Source organism: Theobroma cacao, chromosome 4, assembly GCF_000208745.1.
Source record: "Theobroma cacao cultivar B97-61/B2 chromosome 4, Criollo_cocoa_genome_V2, whole genome shotgun sequence".
Lineage (NCBI taxonomy): Eukaryota > Viridiplantae > Streptophyta > Magnoliopsida > Malvales > Malvaceae > Theobroma > Theobroma cacao.
The window spans coordinates 16185666-16208019 of NC_030853.1; the positions used below are offsets into that span (position 1 = coordinate 16185666).

General features: G+C 36.8%; 5 protein-coding genes and 1 non-coding gene across 6 annotated transcripts; 2 read left to right on the plus strand and 4 right to left on the minus strand.

The window, feature by feature from the left end:
- LOC18601567 (pectinesterase 31) lies at positions 1921-5705 on the plus strand. The gene is made up of 6 exons (XM_007032549.2): positions 1921-2528; positions 2605-2709; positions 3095-3172; positions 3496-3683; positions 4685-4858; positions 5267-5705. The coding sequence occupies exons 1-6, from the start codon at positions 2286-2288 to the stop codon at positions 5427-5429; spliced, it is 951 nt and encodes a 316-aa protein (XP_007032611.1). The 5' UTR covers positions 1921-2285; the 3' UTR covers positions 5430-5705.
- LOC18601568 lies at positions 6846-9656 on the plus strand. The gene is made up of 5 exons (XM_018118910.1): positions 6846-7255; positions 7343-7429; positions 8749-8898; positions 8999-9196; positions 9303-9656. The coding sequence occupies exons 1-5, from the start codon at positions 7019-7021 to the stop codon at positions 9402-9404; spliced, it is 774 nt and encodes a 257-aa protein (XP_017974399.1). The 5' UTR covers positions 6846-7018; the 3' UTR covers positions 9405-9656.
- TRNAA-UGC lies at positions 9717-9789 on the minus strand. The gene has a single exon. It is a non-coding gene; the product is annotated as a tRNA-Ala (tRNA).
- On the minus strand, positions 10008-12173 carry LOC18601569 (pentatricopeptide repeat-containing protein At5g15340, mitochondrial). The gene has a single exon (XM_007032552.2). It carries the CDS (start codon positions 12171-12173, stop codon positions 10272-10274), a length of 1902 nt encoding a protein of 633 aa, XP_007032614.2. The 3' UTR covers positions 10008-10271.
- LOC18601570 (vesicle transport v-SNARE 13) lies at positions 12350-15195 on the minus strand. Its single transcript, XM_007032553.2, has 6 exons — positions 15084-15195; positions 14842-14984; positions 13535-13593; positions 13257-13445; positions 12979-13149; positions 12350-12701 (listed from the first exon to the last, which is right to left on the minus strand). Exons 2-6 carry the CDS (start codon positions 14933-14935, stop codon positions 12549-12551), a joined length of 666 nt encoding a protein of 221 aa, XP_007032615.1. The 5' UTR covers positions 14936-14984; positions 15084-15195; the 3' UTR covers positions 12350-12548.
- LOC18601571 (ARF guanine-nucleotide exchange factor GNL1) lies at positions 15939-22157 on the minus strand. Its single transcript, XM_018120088.1, has 3 exons — positions 21918-22157; positions 20179-20997; positions 15939-20030 (listed from the first exon to the last, which is right to left on the minus strand). The coding sequence occupies exons 2-3, from the start codon at positions 20899-20901 to the stop codon at positions 16383-16385; spliced, it is 4371 nt and encodes a 1456-aa protein (XP_017975577.1). The 5' UTR covers positions 20902-20997; positions 21918-22157; the 3' UTR covers positions 15939-16382.

The window sequence follows — 22354 nt, forward strand, 5'->3', positions numbered from 1 at the left end:
ATTTACTATTTTTTCTAACCTTGTAGAAATTTTGGCAATTCATGAGGAAAATTATGAATGTGTCTGGTTAATATTTATTTTTTAACATATTTAAGAAACGTGTGACTTATCAAACGAGAAAAAAATTTCAACAACGTTATATGAGGATAATACCGCTTACATTGCACAATTAGAGGAATGATACATTAAAGGTGATAGAATGACACATATTTCGTTAAAATTCTTCTTCACTCATGATCTCAAAAAAATGGTGAAATTAGTGTTCACCAAAGCCTTTCCTACTACAATATTTGAAAAGTTGGTATAAAAGATTAGAATATATAATTTTAAAAATTTTAAATAATGTAATTATCAAGAAGTGTAAAATACACATTTTACTCTTTTCCTTTATCAAGATTTTTTTCATTAGGTTGTTCTTGATAAGGTTTTTGATGAGACAGTATTTTAAAAGCGTACTCTTAAAGAAAATTATATACTATTTTTTCTTTATTCAGATTTTTTCTAATGAGGTTTTTTCTTAATAAGATTTTAACAAGACATATTCTTAACAGAATGAATAGTCAATGGAGAGTGTATAAGTGTGGATATCCATTTTATTATGTATATTTCGATTTGAATGCAGATTAGATTAAATTAAGATTATGATTTAATTCATGCATCTAATCTCTTAATATTATCTTTATTTTATTTATAAATACACACTCAAATAAAATTTTCTTACTCTCTCTAAATATTTTTTTTAATTGTTATTTTTTGAAGTTGTATTTCATAACATTATTTTATTTTTATAAATATTTAATGAACTCTAGTTTCCAATTAACTAATGAGATGATGTGGCATAAATCTAAACATGGGGCACCGGCAGGGGCGCAAAAAAAGGTAGAGGATTTCCATTTCAACAATTGTAAAATCGAATATAAAAAAATCAACTTTAGTTTTTTTTTATAAAATTTTCAAAGTATTTTGCATCTCTCAAAATAGCTATCAAGAATTGTCACACACAAAAAATATAATTTAATGAAAATGAATAAAATATGAGGGTTCAATAAAAAAAAGCGTTTTTAAAATATTAATGTAAGTGCTAAAAATAACATTACAGAACATTTGAGATAAAATGGATGAAAAATATCATAATCAATTTTAATTAGATATGATAATTATAAACATAATGGAGGGTAACAATTAACGTAACTTGATAATAGTTTAACGTAAATAAGTAAGATGTCAATCCAAAGATCAAATTATTCTTAATTTATAAAAAATTAATGTAAATATTAATTACAATGATAAAAAAAAAACACTCAACATTCCTCATAAATGAAAAACACAATGTAAAGTTTAAATTTTAAAAAATCTTAACATAAATAAACACTATAAACAGTAAAATTATATAAATATGGTATAAATCAGGTAAGAAGTGTCATAATTACATGAAAAAAATTAGATTCATGTCAATTGTGTCTCATGAAGAAACATGATATTATTATTGATAAATTAATTTTGTACATAAATATATAAACTTAATAGTATTTGAAGAAAAAATCATCTTGTAAAGCTCATGCAAATATAAATTTCGTAAATTAATATTAAAATAGCATAAATAATAATAAAAACATTATATTTATTTGTTTTAAGAGTTCAAAGATGATATATTTATGTGCAATAGATAGCTTTTATTAAGAAAATTGAATCTACAACTAGGTACTTATTTTGGTTAAAATATTTATTAATTACATTCACCTTTATCAAATTTTGACTAACTCTTTGTTGTCCAATATAATTATGAAGTGTTAATAACTAATCATATTCTTAATTATCATGATTGTTTCAGTATAATCTGATATGCAAACAAAACAATAAGATATATACAATAATAAGCTTGGGGTTGCTATGAGGGAATTACAGAATCTGCAAAAAAAATTATTGGAGTTTGCTGTTTGCATAGCCGGATAAATGATTCACCGAAATCAAAGGCGCAATCTCAATGCTTTTTCATCAGCACAGCTGTTAATATTCCTTTACAAATGGTCAAGAAAGATGAAGCCAAGATTCTCTCTTTCACCTTTATTCAAGAAAATAAGATAAACATAATGGTACTGACATCCTAGATTTTATAGTAAAGACTAAACAAAGTAGTTCAATCGTCTTTAACCTTTCCTCGTTTGTCCATTTCTTGCCTCTTGACTCGATTCCGTCACCCATTTAACTCAAACACACAAAGAAGGACAATATTTGAGACAGACAGACAAGGAGAGGGAAGAAAAGGGTTGTTTTTTATTTGATCAATGGCGGCAAGGGTGATAACAGTGTCCCAAGACGGCAGTGGAGACTACCGAACAGCACAGGAAGCCATAGACGCGGTTCCACTCTGCAACACCCGTCGAACTATCATTCGACTGTCACCTGGTATTTACAAGCAGCCCGTTTATGTTCCCAAGACCAAGAACCTCATCACCTTGGCTGGTCTCGGACCTGAGCTCACTGTTCTTACCTGGAACAATACCGCTACTAAAATTGAACATCACCAGGTAATGTATGGCCCTTTTTCTGCTACTTTGTCTGGGTTTTTGCCACGTGTGATGATGGCGCTGTGGTTTTTTGAAGGCTTCGAGGGTGATTGGGACGGGGACGTTTGGCTGTGGGAGTGTGATTGTGGAAGGAGAGGATTTTATTGCTGAGAATATCACTTTTGAAAACTCCGCTCCTGAGGTACAGCATTTTTTTCCCCATTTTTAAAGAAATTCTCTGTTTTCTTATTCAGCTTATTTTTTGATATTTTCTTGTGCTCCAAATCGTGATTGAAGTTTTATTCTTGGGTTTTGTGACTGTGTATCATCATCAAGAAGTTCACTTTTTGACTTGTTTTCTCAACATATGTGGGATTCAGCTATGCGCGTATTGAATACTGTTTTGCTCTTATGATTGGAAGTTTACCTTTTGATTAACTCAAAATTATGATTTTAGCCTTGATTTGTTCTGCAGTTTCCAATTGAGGTTGTGATCATTGTTAGAAGTGCAGATTCTGAGTTGCTTCCAAATGCTTCGAAATTGGTGTGGTGATTATTTCTGAATCATTAGTCTTTCTTTCTTACAGGGTTCGGGCCAAGCTGTGGCAATCAGAGTAACGGCAGATCGATGTGCATTCTATAATTGCAGATTTCTGGGATGGCAGGTGCTTAACTCTCTCATTTTTGTTGGCCTAATGTAGTAGTGTTATGAACCAGTACAGTGTGTGTTATAGGCCTTGTGTTTTGGTGCAAACTGTAGACTTCATTATTTTAAAAATCATAAAAATTTATCTTCACTAGCTCAACCGGTTAAATTGAGATTTTCAATTGATTGAGAGAATAGTTGGCGAAACTATATTTTTGTATGTGGATAGTGTTGGCTACCTGCTAAGGTCTTTTAGGTAGTTCATGACCAATTTAGAGGTTTAATTGTGTTCATAGAGTTGTACTTTAGCTAAAATCTTACTGCTTATATAAACTTTTGCAGGATACTCTCTACTTGCATTATGGAAAACAGTACTTAAAAGATTGCTATATTGAAGGAAGTGTGGACTTCATTTTTGGAAATAGTACTGCTCTCTTAGAGCATTGCCATATCCACTGCAAGTCAGCTGGTTTCATAACTGCACAGAGCAGGAAATCTTCTCAGGAATCAACTGGTTACGTGTTTTTGAGGTCTGTGGTTGACTAGTTTTCTTGTGTCCTTTTCTTTTCTACTAGTATCTGTTTTTTTGTTAATTCCCCATTAAGGTCTTGCATTTCTAAATTTTCAAGTTGTTTGAGGATTTTGATGTTTACAGTTTCTTTCTGGAAACTTAACAAATGTTGGGCTACCTTGATCAAGTTTGTCACTGACAGCTACTTTTGTCAAGTTAAGAAGACAAAACTTTAAATAGTTTAAAAGATGGAGGTAACTATCCAACATAGTTCATATGTTTGAATCAAAATAAAATAGTTCCATGTACAGCACCATAGCGGTACATGAGCAGAGTCATTATCTGCTGGTTGGAATCACATACTTTTACCAACCCACGACCTAGTTTCCAGCTTGTGAGGAAAATCATTATCATGATGATCTGTCCTGCATGTTGTTGCTAGCCAAATGTGACACTTGCAGTAATCCTTAACATTTTCTCTTTATTTGTCAAATAGTTGTTAAAGGTTTTACATCTCTCACCTAAAGTTTTGATTCTGCCACTGATTAATTGCGGTTGGCTCTTTGTTGTCTTGTGTTGCAATTGTATGATCATTTTTAGCCTATGGATTATACTTCTTAGAAAGCTATACAAATTGCGAGATGGCTATATAGGAGTACATAAATTGTTTTTGTTTAGTAGAGTGAACTAGGGTTAATTCAAGTTCTTAAAGAAAAGGTTATGCTGCATTTTCCCAGCTTATTATTCCCAGTACTTTGATTATATAGGAAAGAAAATCAAAGTGTGGATTCCTTGTGAGTTGTCTGTTGAGTGAAATATAATGGTATTAATCTTCTTAATTTTCATTATTATCGCCTGAGGCACTTCTTGTAAATCATGAGCAGTCATCAATAAGGTTTGCTGATCAGCTGTGACCAATGAAGTTTGCCTAGGTTCCACAGTTATTCTTTTTCTTTCTACAACATCTACTCCATTTTCACATGCAATTTTCCCTTTGAACAACTTGCGGCATTTATGCAGATGTGTCATAACTGGCAATGGAGGGTCTTCATATTCATATCTTGGGCGCCCATGGGGACCCTTTGGAAGGGTGGTCTTTGCATACACTTACATGGATCAATGTATCAGGCATGTAGGTTGGAATAACTGGGGAAAACCTGAAAATGAGAGAAGTGCTTGCTTTTATGAGTACAGGTTCACCCTTCTCCTATTCTCATTTCTTTTACCTTTTTAAATTTGGAAAATCACCAAAAGTTCATACCCATTAACATTTTTATCTTGAAAATTTGGTTATAGCCGGGAAGTGGCATGATTGAGTTTTGACAATACCTTGTGCATGATAGAACTGATAGATTATGTTAATCTGAAAGGTTAACCCAGAGTTGGAATAATGCCTATCTAGTTTGGTTACACAAGTATGCACAACACTGCTTTGATATTATCATTATGTGAAAATATTATTAAGCTTGTACAACTTCAATACTTAACCTGCCTGCTCTTGATAATACCTTCTGCTGGACACTAATATTCACCTTCTGCTTACCTCTTTTTCTACTTTATGTTACGCTACCAATTAATTTTTTTAATTGATTGACACTGCAGATGTTATGGGCCTGGCTGTTGTCAATCAAAACGCGCAACTTGGGCAAGGGAACTGCTGGATGAAGAAGCAGAACAGTTCCTCATGCACGGATTCATCGACCCTGATCCAAACAGACCTTGGCTTGCTCAAAGAATGGCCCTGAGAATACCATATTCTGCTTAGAAGTCACTTTCGAAGCTGGCATGAGTTAATAATCAGCGAAATAATGGCGTTTAACCTTTTTATACATAGAATAAAATCTCCGTTGCGGCTATTTCAAGCTTAGTGTTCAAGTATGAAATCCATTTCTAGTGCCACCAAGTTTCTTTAGCCTTGAAGATTTTAGAGAAAGGGTGGCTCATATGAATTGGGCAGTTTTACTAAGATCTTAATCATGTATTCATTATAAAGTTTGTTTCGATTATTATAAGTCCACCAGAGAGTGATTAAAATGAGCAACTTAGTGTCAAAACTTGTAGTATTCTTGCAATGGTTGACTTCGGCTGTGGCCTAGGGGAGTGGTTTAGTTGCCATTCACTGGAAATTATCATATCCTTGTGTCATGCCATTTTTGGTAAAGAATGAGTGGTGGTGGTCATGTATCTGAATTGGCATCAAAAAGAGACAACATGCCCTGTCTAACCCTCCTTCCTGCCATCATAGCCGGGCAGATTAGACTATTCACCCTAGCTGATCCAACTCTAACCCACCCCCTCTTTCCCATTTTCTTTCTGCAACCTATTTACAGGTTCCTGTTGTTTTTGGAATGTGTCATGGTTGTGGTCTGAATATTTTCTTCTTAGAATATCATCAAAGGCTACCAAGATCAGAGCAAGATATTTCCATTAATTCTTCCCAGCTTATTAAGAACAGAGATGCCAAAATTATCAATCCTTTTGAAGTCGATTCTTACATGAGTAAATTTGATAAGTTACATCAATAGAAAAGTCAAGTCAATGGAGATTGTTGTTGTACCATAACATAGATTTAATTTGTTCCAACTTTATTATAGAGCAATTTAAAACAAATAAAGATTTGATAGTAGCATATTGGCTGTGCAAGAAGCTTTGATAGATAGGGCAACAAGAGATGATGCAAAATGGATGAGTCATGTATATGAATAAATATTTTGTCTATAATGTCATAGTTAGATGGTAGATTTGTTTACAACTTCATTAATCAATAAGTAATTTTGTGGTTAAAAGTGAAAATATAAGATGTAAAAATGAGAGGGAAATTGAGAAAAAAAAAAACAGAGAGGGAAGTGTAATCTCTTGTATGGAGGCTCACTTTTTCTTTTCTAATTTTGTACAAATAAAAGTAACCTTTTTGAAACTAAGCCTGTGTTGAGTCCAAAAAGCTCTTGTCAGACTTAGGGGGCACAAGACCAAAACCCCAGGAGGATCCAACCAAGTCATGACTTGGCTAACCTTGTGGCTTTGCTTCACATCATTACATTTTTTCCCCATTTTTCTCCCCATGAAAAGGGCATATTATTATTACCCCTATTACTTGGCTTGGTTGGCCCACTTTTTTAGAGTTGTGTCACCACATGTAATCTCTAGCAAAATGCCTCATCACATTGTTGTGACCCAAAAATCAGATATGGTTATCTTTCACTCTCCCAAGTCAAGCAGTGAACTTTTGCCTGTTGGTAGCAGTTTGGCACTTCCCTCTTCCTGTCTTCCATCACCACCAAAATATAAGGAGAATCTTCTTGTCTTTAAATTTTGAATTAGAGTTTAGAGAAGGGAATACTAAGGAAATTAAACATGACTGAAGTTTTGGCAGGTTTTCTTGCTCCATGCCAACAGAATTATTTTGTATGTAGAGTTGAAAATTTTAGCAAAGGAAAATGGCAAGTCAAGCTGAAGAAACCAGAACTGCAATGCCATGCAAATTTCAAGTCAAAGTCACAGAAATATTTGGTCAGGAATGAGTTAACAGTAAAGCCTGCTACTTACTCTGCAAGAATTTCCACTAATATTCCTCTTTATGAGGCTCCTGGGGTACCCACTAACTCATTTCTTTCTCAATTGTTCTCTTTTTTTGTGAGATGGGTGTTAATTTTTATTGGTGAGTGTGGGGTTGAACAGGCTTTGTTTGATCAGTATTTGGAGGATAAGCCCAGAATTTTCAATGCAATGTTTCCAGACAAACATAGAAGCCAACAGCTTAATCAGGTTTTTGCTTTCTTGCTATTTATTTTCCTCTTCCATTACCTCTTTAGTTATTGGTGTTGAGTTGAGTTGAGTTGAGTCGACTTCATGGTTGTACTCAGCAATTCTTAAATTACATTCTACTAAAAGAACAGCTCATGCTATATCGAATGGTTGCTAAAAAAATTGAATCACTACTAGTTCATAATTAATTTTCTTTCTGGGTGTAAGGTGTTTTCCAGGCAACATATCCTAATAGCCAAAAAACAAATTTTAAAAGAAAAATTAAGTCCAAAAAAGGGTTCTTTTATTGAAAAGGAAACCGAGTGTATGACCTTTTGAGTAACACAATTCTCTAGGCTAAGGAGGAAAAGGTTAAATGCCCCTAAAGTTAATTGTTTTCACATGAAAACCACTATTCTAGAGATTTGTTCAATATTTTGATGAAAAGGTAGCTAATATTATTGCTCTCTGAAACAGAAAAGATGGGAGTTCCCTTCTTAAAATGTACATTGTATTTGTGCATAGAGTTTACTGGTTTGTTGCATTGGGGAATGAGCGTTTCTTCTATTTTCCTGTTCTGTTCTTGACTCTGGTGGCCATGGGGGCATAAACAGTCATGTTTTGTCAAAGGATGAAGAACTAATACTATTTTCTAATTAGAGGGAGGTGTAGGTAGAAGATTATAGAACTCATGAAAAATAATGAAGAAAATACATGCCTAACACGAGTCACTTGATAATTATTTAGTAATCATTGACAGTTAATAAATTCAGGCTTAATGACTCGTAAGCTAGAATCATGCCCATCACGATTCTCGTAAAGATGTTTGATAGCATTTTGCTTCTTAATGGTACACAAGTAGTAAAATTCTTATGTTCCTCGGAGCTGAATAAGTTGTTGAAACTAGGCATAGGCTTGTAAGTAATTGGCAGATCTACACTAACTGACCTGTTGTTACTTAAGTATGAGAGCTACAAGAATAGAATGTAAAGCAGTGCATAATTTCTAAGAAAAATTGACTATATATGCTGGGTAGGGTTAGCCTTGATTGCAAAAGTGGCTATGCTATAGATTTTCAAGCTGCTGAATTCTTTTAGATAGCATGGTTTGGAACACACTATTTCCCAGTTCAAGCTTGGCTATCCTATAGCTTAAATCTGAAATATCTTTCTATCTCTAGACAACTGGCAATTTGCTTAAACTTAATCGAAATCAGTGTTTGGAGTTCATGATTACAATAAGAAATGGACGTCCTCACAGGTTCTGTCCCAAAAATATTTTCCCCGTACTGGGCTAGAATATGTCCCTCACATGCATTTTTTACCGTTGAACTTATGCAGGATGAATGGAGAATCAAGATGTTGCCCCTGCAGTTATTGGTTCTAACTGTCTGGCCTGTAGTAGACTTGAGGTTGAGATGCAAATCAAGAGGTAGAGATTACCCACCGGAAGTTCCTCATTATATCACAAAAGTTCTTGAGCTTGACATTGTAAGCAGCAGAAGAAAAACATGTGAATTAACCAGATTTGCAAAGTAAACTGTTTATGTTGATCGTTCCTCTAAAACAATCCAAAGCTCTCTTCTTGCAGACAAGATGGGAACTCCAAGGGCTAAATAATGGTGTTGATCAATCCCATTTCACACTGATTGTGAAAGGAACATTATACCCTGATAGAAGAGGAAACAAAAGCCGGCTTAGGGGTCATTTAGAGATGAACATAAGCTTTGTTCTTCCTCCTGCACTCGCTTTAATTCCTGAAAATGTTCGCAACATTCTTGGAAAAGGGGTAAGAACATCAAAAACCCTCACCTACCAATTGCTTCCTTGATACTACAATTCCTCAATATAATATTTTGTGTACGATCTAACTAACTATTTCCTACTATTGAAAGATAATGACAAAGATGGTTGAGAGCATGAAGCAGAAGGTTGATGGTAGCTTGCTTGCAGATTACAGCAAATTCAAGAGGGAGAGATCTGATAGACGTGTATAGCTAAACACTGTTACCATTTTAAGATAACAACCCTGTGTGTAGTGCCGGACAGAAAAATAAGAAGCTAGCCTTAGACAAAGTGCTCTGAGAAAATTAGCACCACTGTTTATTTAGGATTAAAATTAGCACCATTGTTTATTTAGGATTACTGATCTAATAATCTTGGAACCTCTGAAAGCTTGCCTAAGTTCTTTTGATTGTATGGATATTGAAATTGCAAAGTTGAGAACAATGAAACTTGCAGCAGTGAAATTTCTCTGTTTCAGCATTTTTTATGATTAAAATGTTGGAAAAAAAAAAACCAAAGGATAATGGAGATGCGGGGGATCGAACCCCGTGCCTCTCGCATGCAAAGCGAGCGCTCTACCATTTGAGCTACATCCCCACTTGCTAGTGTTGCACAGATAAATGACAAAAAAATGTATAGCTCGAATGCAGTCCCATTAGTGCATGAGAGACATCCATCCAATGTTAGTTAAAACTCGTTCCATATGTTGCTTCATGCATGCAAAGCTGTGGTTTTTTTGTCTTTTGCGTTGATTGGCAGTGATTCTATAATGATTTTTGACTTCAATTCACAAAGCAAGATCCTATACAGAGATGTAGACATCAACATATAAAATTCATTTCCCATTTTGAGGCACATTAAATGCGTGGATAGAGGAGATCTTGTCCTTCAATAGTTATAAGGATGGAGAATGCCTGAATATAGGAAAACAAAAAGCATCTGCAATTGTTTTAAAGTCTCTCCCCTTTCATGTCAGTGCGATAACTCTGGACAAGATTTGGGCATCAACACAACTCTCTTGCAACGAGGAGTTGAAAAGTGATGGGCAGGCAAATAAAAAGTATTTGATGCAGTGAGGGTCACCAGAAATCACAACAAGAACACGATCCTTGCTTAAAGTAATGAAACCTGTTGCGATCTCTGACTACAACTTTCCGGTTGTATATCTTCGAAACAATCTTAAGCGCAGCATGACAGTCTTGGCATATACGTAAGTTCTTAAAAATATACAAAGGCGTACCAGGTTTTGTGCTCAGCAGTCCAAAACAGACTGCCAGCTTCTCGCTGTGCAAAAACAATGCCTGCTCCTTCTCCTCCGAATCCCTTGCGTTATCCTCAGCACCATCAGAGCCAGAGAAAACTTGCGAAGCAGTATTGGGAACGTAGCCAGCCGATCGCAACCTTTGGATCATATTATCTAACATGAGATAGATGTCCTGGGTTTTTGAGTGTGACTTATCCCCTGCACTAAACTGGTGAACTTGGCCATCTACATGAATGGAGCTCATTCCAGGAACCTTCCTAATTCCTTTAGTTTTAAGAACCGTCCGAAGGGCATTAGCTTGGTCTCGCTTACCTGCCAAAGCATACATATTAGAAAGCAGAATATGGTACTCTGTGTTGTGGGGATCCATCTCAATCAGCCGCTGCAGAGCATGTTCACCTAACTGTAGCTTCCCATGTGCACTGCAGGAACCCAAAAGAGATCCCAAAACAACCTCATTTGGAGCAATTGGCATTTGCTTTATCAAAGTTTCAGCTTCCTCCAAACGACCAGCCCTTCCAAGGAGATCCACCATACAAGCATAGTGATCAATCTTGGGCGTTATACCATACACTGATTCAAGACTATCAAAGTAACAGGAACCCTGATCTACCAGACCGGAGTGACTGCAAGCACTCAGAACAGCAATAAAGGTTAAGTCATCTGGCTTGACTTCTTCAATCATCCTTGGGAACATTTCCACCACAACTCTGCCCCGTCCATGCATAGCTAACCCACTAAGCATAGCATTCCATGCCACCAAATTCCTTCGTGGCATGCACTCAAAAACCTTAACCGCAGTATCTACCCTCCCACATTTGGAATACATATCCACCAAGGCAGTTCCCACCATGATATCCATCTCCATCCCCATCATCTTCAAACCATAAACATGAACCCACCCACCCATCAGCACATCTCCAGACTGTGCACAAGCTGACAATAAAGAACAAAGTGTTACATGATTCAATTTAAAGCCCCAATGAAACATCATTTCAGATAAAAGTGAAAAGCCCTCCCTGCACAATCCACTCCCCATATAACCCACAATCATTATGGTCCATGCAACTTCATTCCGTTCTGGCATCTCATCAAACACCACCCTGCCACTCCTTACACCCTCCCACTTCAACACCCCATCCAAAAGCACAGTCCATGACACTACACTCTTCTCCTTCATATCACCAAAAACCTTTCTCATTTCACCCACCATCCCACACTTCCCATACATATCCATCACTGCATTACACACTTTTACCCTCCCTTGGAAACCTGTCTTCACCACACACCCGTGCACCTGACTCCCCACCCCAACATCCCGCAACCATGCACACGCACTAAACAGGCATACCATCACCACGTCATCAATTTCCATGCTGTTTCCACGCATTTGAGCAAACAAATGCAGAGCATCAAGAGGCATGTTATCGCGGGAAAAGGAGGACATCAAGGCAGTCCAGTCTGCAGTATCCTTGCTTGAGGGGGGAATTTCATCGAACAGTTTATGGGCGGCGGGCGTATCTCCACATGATGCATACAAGTGGAGGAGGGCGTTGAGGAGGAAGGAGTTTCGGATTCTGTAAACGCCAGTAGTGAGGACCAAGGCATGCAGTTTTTTCCCAATGGTGAGGGCAGATTGTCGGGCACATAAGCGAAGAAAGGGACGTAGGTAGCGTGGAGAGAAGGAAGGGAAGGCTTGGAGAATTGGCCATTTCATCTACCTTAAGTTTCTTGGCAACAATGAACAGAAAAGGGGCGTGTATATATATATATATATATATATAGGATTTTGATTGACTTTGACTGAGCTGCAAAATAGGAAACTATCTTCCCAAGTAAAATTTTCAAAGGTAAAGTGCAAGATGCTTAGAACAATGGAATGGACAGAGAACATAAAGATAACCAAACTATTTCCTTAAAAGTCACCCCATAGGATTGAAATGATTAATAAATACAAAGTCTTTGGATCAATGAAGCATACATTTATATTGGCACTCAACATGGGCAAGCTCGCTAGGACAAAACAAAATTATGTTTCTCAAAAACACCCAGAAACCAAGACCAAACCAAGCGGGGAATATACAAATGTTGACTATTTAGCAAGTTTGAAGTACAGAATAAGGGCGACAGCAAGGATAAGGACGGCAATTATGATGCCAATGATCCACTTGTTCCTGCTCATCCTCCTTGACATATTTGTCAAAATTCTCTTACTCTTGCCAACGTTGTCATCCACTCCATGGAGCTGCAATCGAAAGGAAACCCCGACTTAAATAGATAGCCCAAATGGTTTACAATCACCCGTTACAGCTTAATGTGAGAAAATTTAAAGTCTAACCATCATATAAACTTTCAAAAATGCGTGCTCATGCAACATTAAGGAGTTGTTAACTAGAGCTTGATTGAAATTACAACCGAAATATGATAAAAATAAAGCCAAAAAGAGCCTACTGGTTGTGGTAGAGAATTGGAGGTAATGAGCCATAAACAGAGTAGAGAACCTCAGTGAAAAAAAGAGATACCGTGTTATTGGCATGTAAGAGGGACTGTCGCTGTGAGTGCAAATCCTGAAGAATTGAAACACCAAGCTCTTCTGTTTCCAGCATGGTTCTTCTGCTGTCCTTAATTCTATCACTGCTTTGATTCAACCGCTCTGTAGTCATCATTAATCTTGATCTTTGATCAGCTGATGCCTATTACATATTCATCAATTACAAGTAATCAAAAGTTAAATGGAAGGAAAGCAGACCAGTGATAGAACTGCCACAAGTTAAAAGGAAGTAGAAGAACCAAAACATACCGTTAGGGCATCAGCCATTCCAGACTCTAACAACTCATCTCGAGCAGCTGAATTTAAATTACCAGATGCAATTCTTTTAACTTCACTTTTCAGATTGTTAAGATCTGATTTATATTCCCTTAACTTAGCAAGAAGCACAGCCTTAACATTAGGCTGCAAACTTCTTGCCTCAAGGTCCATTTTCCGAATCTGAGAAAAGAAAAGAGCAGCATCAAGTTTAGTACCCAAAAAAGGAAAGACTAAAAAGGAGCATCCGAAACATGCAATGAACTAGGTACCAGAGCTTCTGCACCTTCCAATCCAGCTCTTATATCAGAAAGTTTTTGTTTCTTCTGCTCTGAAAATTAGAAAAAAAATTAAGAATTTGAACAAGAACAATTGGCTCACTAGATAGGCTGATGCTCGAACAAATTGATAACATTTCTTATCAAACAGCTGATGAATTAAAAATGAACCGACCAAATTATTCAACAAAAGGAAACACATATTATTCTGATTTATATATCTTAATCTCCTGTCTACTAAACTTTTTACTGTCACTTTCCTTGTCCGACTCACTATTTTACAAAGTAGATGCAAGGTAACCACACACAAGTTTTTTTTTAAAAAAAGGAGTTAATTGGAATCTTTATTCCCAAGTAGACACACATTTAATCTTTTTTCCCTTAAATGGGGTACTCTAAGCCATATCATCTCGATGCCGTTCCTTACAAGGCCAAAACTTATCAAGTGACAGCTGATATTAATTCTAGCTTTTCCTTTTTCATTTTAGATCTTAATCGTCCACCTGTCAAACTCTTTTCTAATCACTTCCCTTTGCTAATTCAGAGATTCACATGATACATGCAATTAACAATACATTCATTCAAAGATTCTAAGTAAAAAACAAAATCGAAGCCCTCTTAAAGCTTGTCATAGCACATTAAAATATGATAGAACTATCCAAATTAATTCCCACACTTGGATTCACAGTAGTTTAATATATTAGTATGAAGTTAAATAGCTGCAAACTAATTCCAATTACAACATACATTCTACTTTATACTTTGAAATGACTTTAACAGGTTCTAGTTTATTGCTTAATATTCAGATAATTTCAAATCCTTCCCGTTGATCTAAATAACTCAAAGTTCCAAAACTAAGTGGCAGAAGTGTAATTTTCTCCCCTAATCTACACTAATGCCTCCAAAGAGAAATCCACAAACCACAAACCTGCAAAAAAACAGAATATCAAGCTGAAAATTTGCACGGAGGTGAAACCATGATTATTAAGCAAATTAGATTAAAATTAAAATTTTAAAAACTAAAGGAGGGAAAAAGAAGGTCGGATCTTCTTTTCTTCTCTTCATTCCCCCAATTAAGCAACCTAACATTTTTGAAAAAAAAATTCTAAGTCTAATTTATAATCAGCATAAATCCAACAAAATTAGCAGAAAATACCCTCCGCATCCTTAATCACGCTAAGTTAGAAAGAAAGCACCGATTAATCCATCACTTATCCCTAATTAGGAGCAAAAAGATAAGAGAAATTAACCAAAAAAATAAAAAAAGAGAGTTTTTTTTTAATAAGGATTTGAATTATAACCTCCATCGAGAGCACCAGCTGCCGTACACTTCTTGGAAAGATTCGCCGATAGCTCGCAGTACTGCCGTTCATATCCCTCGAAAACTTCACTCATCTTTTTATTTCTCTTTTTTTTTCGAAAAATAATTCTATGTACAATATAACTGAAAAACAGGACATTAAAATTCAAAATCAGCTCAAACTTTGATCAAAAAAATTTTTTTTTTTTAAAATTAGAATTAAAAAAGTTAGAGAGAGAGAACCTGAGATGGCTATGATCGTGGCTCGGTGGGTTTTGGAAATTTTCCTTTCCTTTTATGAAAAGAGGCGACCAAACGACAGCGCTTTTGGATTTTTATTGTTATCATTTTATTCGTGTGGGGGAAAGGGGGTTGATGATAAAGGCACGTGGTTAGAGTTATTGCTTTTAGGAGTTTCCAGATCTGTGATTGACACGTGTATAAGCTCGTGGTCTTATGGGCGTTTGGTTCGCTTTTCCTGTACAGCTCTTGGTATGATTAGTATTTGCTCTAATCAGTGGAAGCGGGGCATTTTCGGTGTTGGGGAGGTGTTTATCCCTTATAGGCGTTCTTATAGTAACCAATCCATTGGCCAGTAAATTTATGCCACATGTCTTTATTTGGATTATCTGAATTGATTTTATTCTTGATTAAATGTAATTTACCTTTTAGTTATACTTGTCTATAAAATCATATGAACATTTATTATCACATATAAGATAGAAATAAATGAATAGAAACGAAAAATCTGACTTTAACAAAGAGTAATTGGATAAGGTATATTGTAATTAAGTTCAAGTTAATTTCACAAGTTAAAGTGTGTTTAGTATTATCCGACTTTGGTTTAAGTAAAGCTTGGAACACTAAAAATGGAAACAAGCAAAAACCTCAACCTTCATCCAGCTGATCTTATCCTGTTAGGGTCTAGTCTGATTGTTCATAGTAAACTTCAGTTGCATATGAATTTCATAGTTGTGTAGAATACTCTATTTATATGCCAAATATATTTGTTGATTCCTTAGCAATTCAATGCAAGTTGCCAAAAGGAAAACAATTACTTTTTCCATAAAAGAAAAGGCATAAAAATGGGAGGGAAGAAGCAAAAAGTTTTCAAAGACTTCATTTCTCATTCTCTAGAATACAAATAACTCTGCAAGAAGTTCCCAAAACTGCAGATGAACTAAACACGGTATACCAGGGGTATAAGTATACAGAGGAATTGGTTTCCGGTAAAGAGACTTTATGTGCCAATACAAAGATTATGCAGGGATTTACTCTGATCCCTTGGTAGAATAAATGGACTCTACACACACAATTCCCAACAACACTCCTTGAAAGTTCAGGGAGTGGAAAAATGAAGCTGACATCCCAAAACCAAGTTATGAAACTTCAATTCCGATGTTTACTTTCCTTTCTATGGCTTTAGTTCTGGATTCTGAGGATTTGCAATGGAGAACATGTATAGTGCAGCATATGAATGCCGCCATTTACATCATCCTAAAACACATCATGCTCTGGAGATTTCCAATTAGCAGCGCACCTTCATGCTGTGGTCTCCTTTGATGGAACAAGCACCACCCCATCCGTCTCAGGAATTTCTGCTTTATTTTTGTGTTTTGCTTGCATCTGCTCCAATTCTTGTTCTGAGAACACTTCAGATTGCAAAGATGGGACTATATTCTTCACATGCAGCCATGTCAATTGCCAAAAACTATCTCCACCAATATCATCACTAGGCATGAGAATACCTGTTGTTTTCATCACCAGCAGGGTGTTCTTGAGAAGCTCTGGGACTAATTCATGAATTTTTTCACTACGCTTTCCCCGGAACTTAACCTTCATATATCTTTCCATACGATTGAGAACCCCTAGCCATAGTTTGCAGAAGGATGGTTGCTGTGACAGATCCTGAAGTAACTGTAAAAAAGCTTTTGACATTAGTTTTGTGGCTAAAACAAGTGTACCCTCCATCTTCCGGTATTCTTTAGAGGAGCTCCCCTCTGCAATTTCTTGCAAGTCATCCAGTAATGTAAAGATCACAAGATCAAAACACTGGAACCACATAGCATTAGGAAGGTGAATTCCATCTACCCCTGCCAAAGATCTCTGTAACATCAAAATAGCATGGTTCCTCACCTCTTCCCTCTGGTCCAAACACAATGCCCTCAGTCCCTGCACCAATCTCAGCCACATCTCTCCAATGTCCTGACTCACTTGTATAGCAGCCTCCTCTGCAGCATTCTTGGTCTCATACGACCATCTTACTAGACAAACAACCGAACCTGCCATCATGTCCAGGGAATGAATAGACCTATCAACCTCTCCAACCCGAGACTCAGCAAATTCCCTTGCTGCATCCACACAGAGAACATAATTAGATGGCATAAGATGTGCCCCCTCAAACATGATGAATGCTAGTGCCTCAAATCCAAACTCAGATGCTTCTGGATGTCGGGCAGTGATAAATAGCAAGGAGATGATTGTGCGCCAACCCAAATGTGATCTGATGTGGGTTGCATTTGCTTTTACAAGACGCATGACTTCTTGTGTGATAGGTTCACAATATGCATCAGCAACCCGAGCATCAAGTTTCAATATTAGTTGCATTGACTTCAGAAGCTCATCAGTTAGATTTTCCTTGTAAGGAAGTAAGCGCTGACATATCTTAAGGAGCCCAAACACAGCTTTTTCCACTAGAGTGCAAGGCGTTGACTTTTTTTGAACAATATCTGCTATGTGCTTGTAAACATTTTGCCAGATAATCATAATCCTATCCCGGTTATTTAGTGTAATAGCAATCAGCAACTCCAGGCAGAACACTGCAGTGTCTTCATCTTCCACAATGCCACTTCCCTTGCTGAATCGACCTGCAGCAAAGACAATGGCCCCAACAAGCTGCAATAAAGACTCTGATTGGAGAAACTTACTCTCCATGAATATATTATCAATGTGGCATTTCTCCACTATCTCACGAAGGTTCTGTTGAGTAGCAAGCTGTTCCTCGGTTGGCTGCAACCTTGGCTCCTCCATATCAAAGGATAAGAGTTGACTGAACCGCCCAATCAGGCTGGAGGATTTCTGAGGAGTGGGCGCACGTACTGTCTGTGATGTTGATAAGGAACTTGTAGCAGGCTTACCACGCTCATGGTCAGACAAGGACTCCATTTCATCAGCTGCATCACTAGCCAGATGAGCAGGCAGAAGGCCAAGCTTTTGCAAGATTAAGACACAATCCAATATGTTTCTCCAGCCACTGTGGATATAATCACCATAGCTATTTGCTATTGTGAAAACTGCTGAGGTTGCCATCCTGGCTCTGGCATCATCTCCAAAGGAAACAATGGCCTCTTCAACAGATAAAGGAGTCAAGAGGTTTGTGAATTTACAAAGAGATACAACCAAATCATCCAATACATCACCGAAGTGATAGTGTGCTGAAATTTTGGCAATGGCCAAGAATCCATCAATGCATGTTTGTAAAACATCTTCCTGTTCCACTTGATCAAAAACCACTGATATAGCAGCAATTGTGGGGCCTGACAGGATTGCAAACATATCATGGTCAAGGAGTGCTCTAGAATCACAGGCAATGAAAGGAGAGCTTTCTTTGGATTTGTGCACTATATTAATCCAGCGGCTCGACGTCATCACTGGGAAACCAGCACCTTGATCTGGGATCATCTGGATTTCATTCTCACAGATAGAGTGGTAAAGCTCAGACAAGTACTCTCGAGGAAGATCTTTCCCTCCATTGATGAGTCGATTGTTACGGATAAAATCTTCTTCAGTCATCTTTTTCTTAACCTGTACATTGTGTTGATCTGTGTTAAGCAGTATAAGTGAATACGACAACAAGAGGGCAGCATCTTTATTACACAATATATGTGGTGATTGCTCATAATATCTTTCAGCAAATGCCTCAAGCACTCTCTGTATCTTCTGCGATTCTCCAGGCAATCTGAAAGTTCCCAAGAAAACACGTAATGCTGAATCTAAATTCATGTCATGGAAATCAAAGGTCCTAGCAAATTCATGAAGCACCTGAACACAAAATTCATCATGATTTCCTAGAAAATCTCCAATAAGATTCTTATCTAACCCGGTTGTGTACCTCAAGAATGATGCTACACTTTCTGGGTCAAGCTTATCAGGTAATAGATGGATTCCTTGGAGAAATTCTAGACCTTTCTTGGGATCACGATTAAAATGGTCAGCTCCAATCGTCAACTTTCTCTTGATGTACTTCATCTTACGGACGAAGGGAATCCAAGAACTAGCATCACTGTAATTCTGACATTTCAATGTCCAGAAAGCTTCATATCCCTCATGATCTGTTGAGGCCTCATCTGAAACAGGCAATTCATTGCCAATTCTCTCAGCCATACCCTTGATCATAGATACCAGACCATCAAGAGCAAGGATATGCATTGCAGACAAAGGTCCATTCACAGGAAATGCACTCCTTGATAACAGGTTAGCAAGATCTTCAAAAACATTACTGCAGCTTATGTCACAATCAAAATTGGCATACATCTCAGCCACAAAGGTCTGCTGCCTGCAAAGGTCAACCAGCGCTTCCATAGCAACCTCCTGCTGTTGGTAGGATGACCCATGCTTGCTTTGTGCAAGTCGCAAAAGTACACATGAAACGAAAGCTTCAAGCTGCACTTTTAGTTCAGTACGCAAATGATAATATAGATTGAGAACAATGCTACAAACAGTAGAAAGTATCAATGGGCTCATGGATAAGCCAAATTGCATCAGATTGCGGAACAACTCATCCTGAATTAAAGCTAATAACTTGGGATGCTTGCTGAATGATGGCCCACCCAATTCTATAGCTGAATTAATCAAACCCAGTGCAAAGAGGGGAACATCTTCATCATATGCTATGGGATTCGATTTAGGGCCAATACCAATGTGTTCAATGACATTTAACAAAGAACATAAAAATTGAAATATCTCCACCATGCATGGGATTCCAAAAGGTGCTGCCATCAATATTTCACCATGTTGAGCATCCTCCTTCCCATCACTTTCCCCAATCTTGCTTGTGTCTGTTTCAGTAGCTGAATTCACCACAAGAGGACTAAAAGCATCACTAATGGAGGACGGACCATCACAATCAAGGCCCACATTTCCATTTTCTAGCAGTGTACTTCCAAGCATGTGATTACTGTTCTGTGTAACCTGCAGAAGAAAATAAATTTTATAAATTAGGAAGTTAAAAAATGAGTTTGGATATTCAACCAAGTAAGAACCAGGACTACAAGCTTATCAAAAAAAAAAAAGAACCAGGACTACAACTTAGACATTTTATGCTTAAATTTCAAATTACCACTTCCGAAGCAGATGATGAGCTTCCATTAGCCATTTCATGTTCTGGGCTGCTGATCTCAGGAAGATGTGAGAAAATACACCTAACTAATTCATGCATTGTATGCCGAGCTATCCGCTGCAACAGTTCACCTTTGGAGGTTGCTTGATGAACAATACGAAAGCATGTATTTGCTATCATGCATACATGCCTATTACTCAACCTAGTTGCTGCCTTACTTTTCATGCAAGCTAGAAGAACCTGAAGTATCTTCACCAGCACCACTTCTTCAGATGCGGGATCAGTTACCTCAAACCGGCAACTTGTGACAGCATCGACTATAAGATGCATAGCATCTCCCACATTTACAGTATCCAAATCAAGTACATCCAGTGTTAAGATTTTGTAAATGGAAGACAAGGCAACCCCGGTGATTGGTGCACCAGTTTCATCTGATCGAATTACATCCAAAAAAGGCCGGAGGTACACAACTGGGTCAACATTTTGCCACTGATGTTGCCATGAAAAAATTTGTTTCCGCAATTCTTTCAGGGAATGGATGAGGGAGTGCTCCAGCTGATCATCATCTGCAACATAACGGACTCCCCATCGAACATTTCTCCTCATGACAGCCAAAACAGCCCCAATTTCAGAATTAATCATACATGCGAAAGCACCTCTAGAGGGCTTGACAAGTTCTCCCTCAAATCCATTGTTTCCAGATTGTGTAGTCAGATCCCCCATATTCAACCAAGATTCTTAGTACAAGAAGACTATATTTCAATGACGAAGCGGGCAATTATGCAAAAGTAATGCCGAACTCTGACAAAATCATATTATCTGCTCCAATTATAGAAAGGATGTCAACATAAATGAATTCAAATATAAATCTAGGGAGGAAAAAAAAACACTTCTCAGAGGCTGCCTTAAAGGTTAGGATGACAGGGAATTTTCACGTTTCAAAAGTTCATCTTTCTCATCCAACAAAAAAAGAAGTTTCAGCGCAAGCAGGTTATCAGACTCTTATCAATCAAATTCATGCCACTCACTTTCCGCATTACAATGGTACCGAAAACCCATAAAAGGAAACAAAAAACGCAAATGTCAACCCAGCTAAGCCTTTTGACAATCAACAATTACCAGAAATGTACAGCAATCAAGAATAATCTACCGTTATAATTATGATATGTAGAAACTTCACTGACATTACAAAAAATTAAAGAGTGTTCTAAACTTGTGATACAAACAATTAAACTAAGCAGACTAAAAAATGAGCAATTAACAGGAGTCCTCCTATATAATAACAAGATTAAGCTTTGAAATTAAGCTGCAAAGGGCAACAAAGTTAAACCAAACTAACTACAAAACTGAAAATAAAATGAACCGAAATTGAGATTAAAACTTAATGAGAGAAGAAACTTTGTTAAACCAGGATACACAAGCTAATTGTCATGCCTTAAAGCTTACATTAATCAACGGAGTAACAAAAACCCAATAAAGGAAACAATGTGTAGAACCAAAAGAATTTCAAAAAAAAAAAACAAACAAACAAAAGAAGATCCCGATTGAAATCTCAGAAACCAGATCTAACCCAAACAGCATCAAACTAAAAACTTTAATAAAAACATGGTTAAAGATCAGTTCTTTTAAGGAAAAATGATGAGCCATCAAATCTGGGTGGATTTGGAAGGCAAAAAAGTGGTTCCATTAAGCAAGAATAAAAAAAAAAGGAAAATGGAGCAAGTGAGGAAGTATGGTACCTTGTCGAGGATCCGAAGGTTGGAAATTGGGGAATCACGTGAGCAAAGAGTGAGCTCTGAAGGAATTTTAGACCTTTTTCTTTCGGTTACATGAGAGAGTGTAGGGAGTTGTTTCTTCTGCTTTCTGTTTTCCTATGGGGTGGCACTGACAATTTGATTTTTGATATTTCCGAAATGGGAAATCGACCTCAACTAGTTTCGCGTTTTCCAAGAAGAGAAAAGCCTTCTTTCCCTGCTCTCTTAAATCTCATCGTCTGTGTTTTTTATTTTAATTTTATGTTAATTTTTTTCTAAATATTTTAATATTATTTGATCTTTAATTATAATTCTTTTAATTTATACCAAAAACTTCTTAAAAGCAACATTCCAACTTATCTTAAAGTTTCATATAAATTTTACTTATCTTAAAATAAATGTAATTTTATCCCTGTAATTTT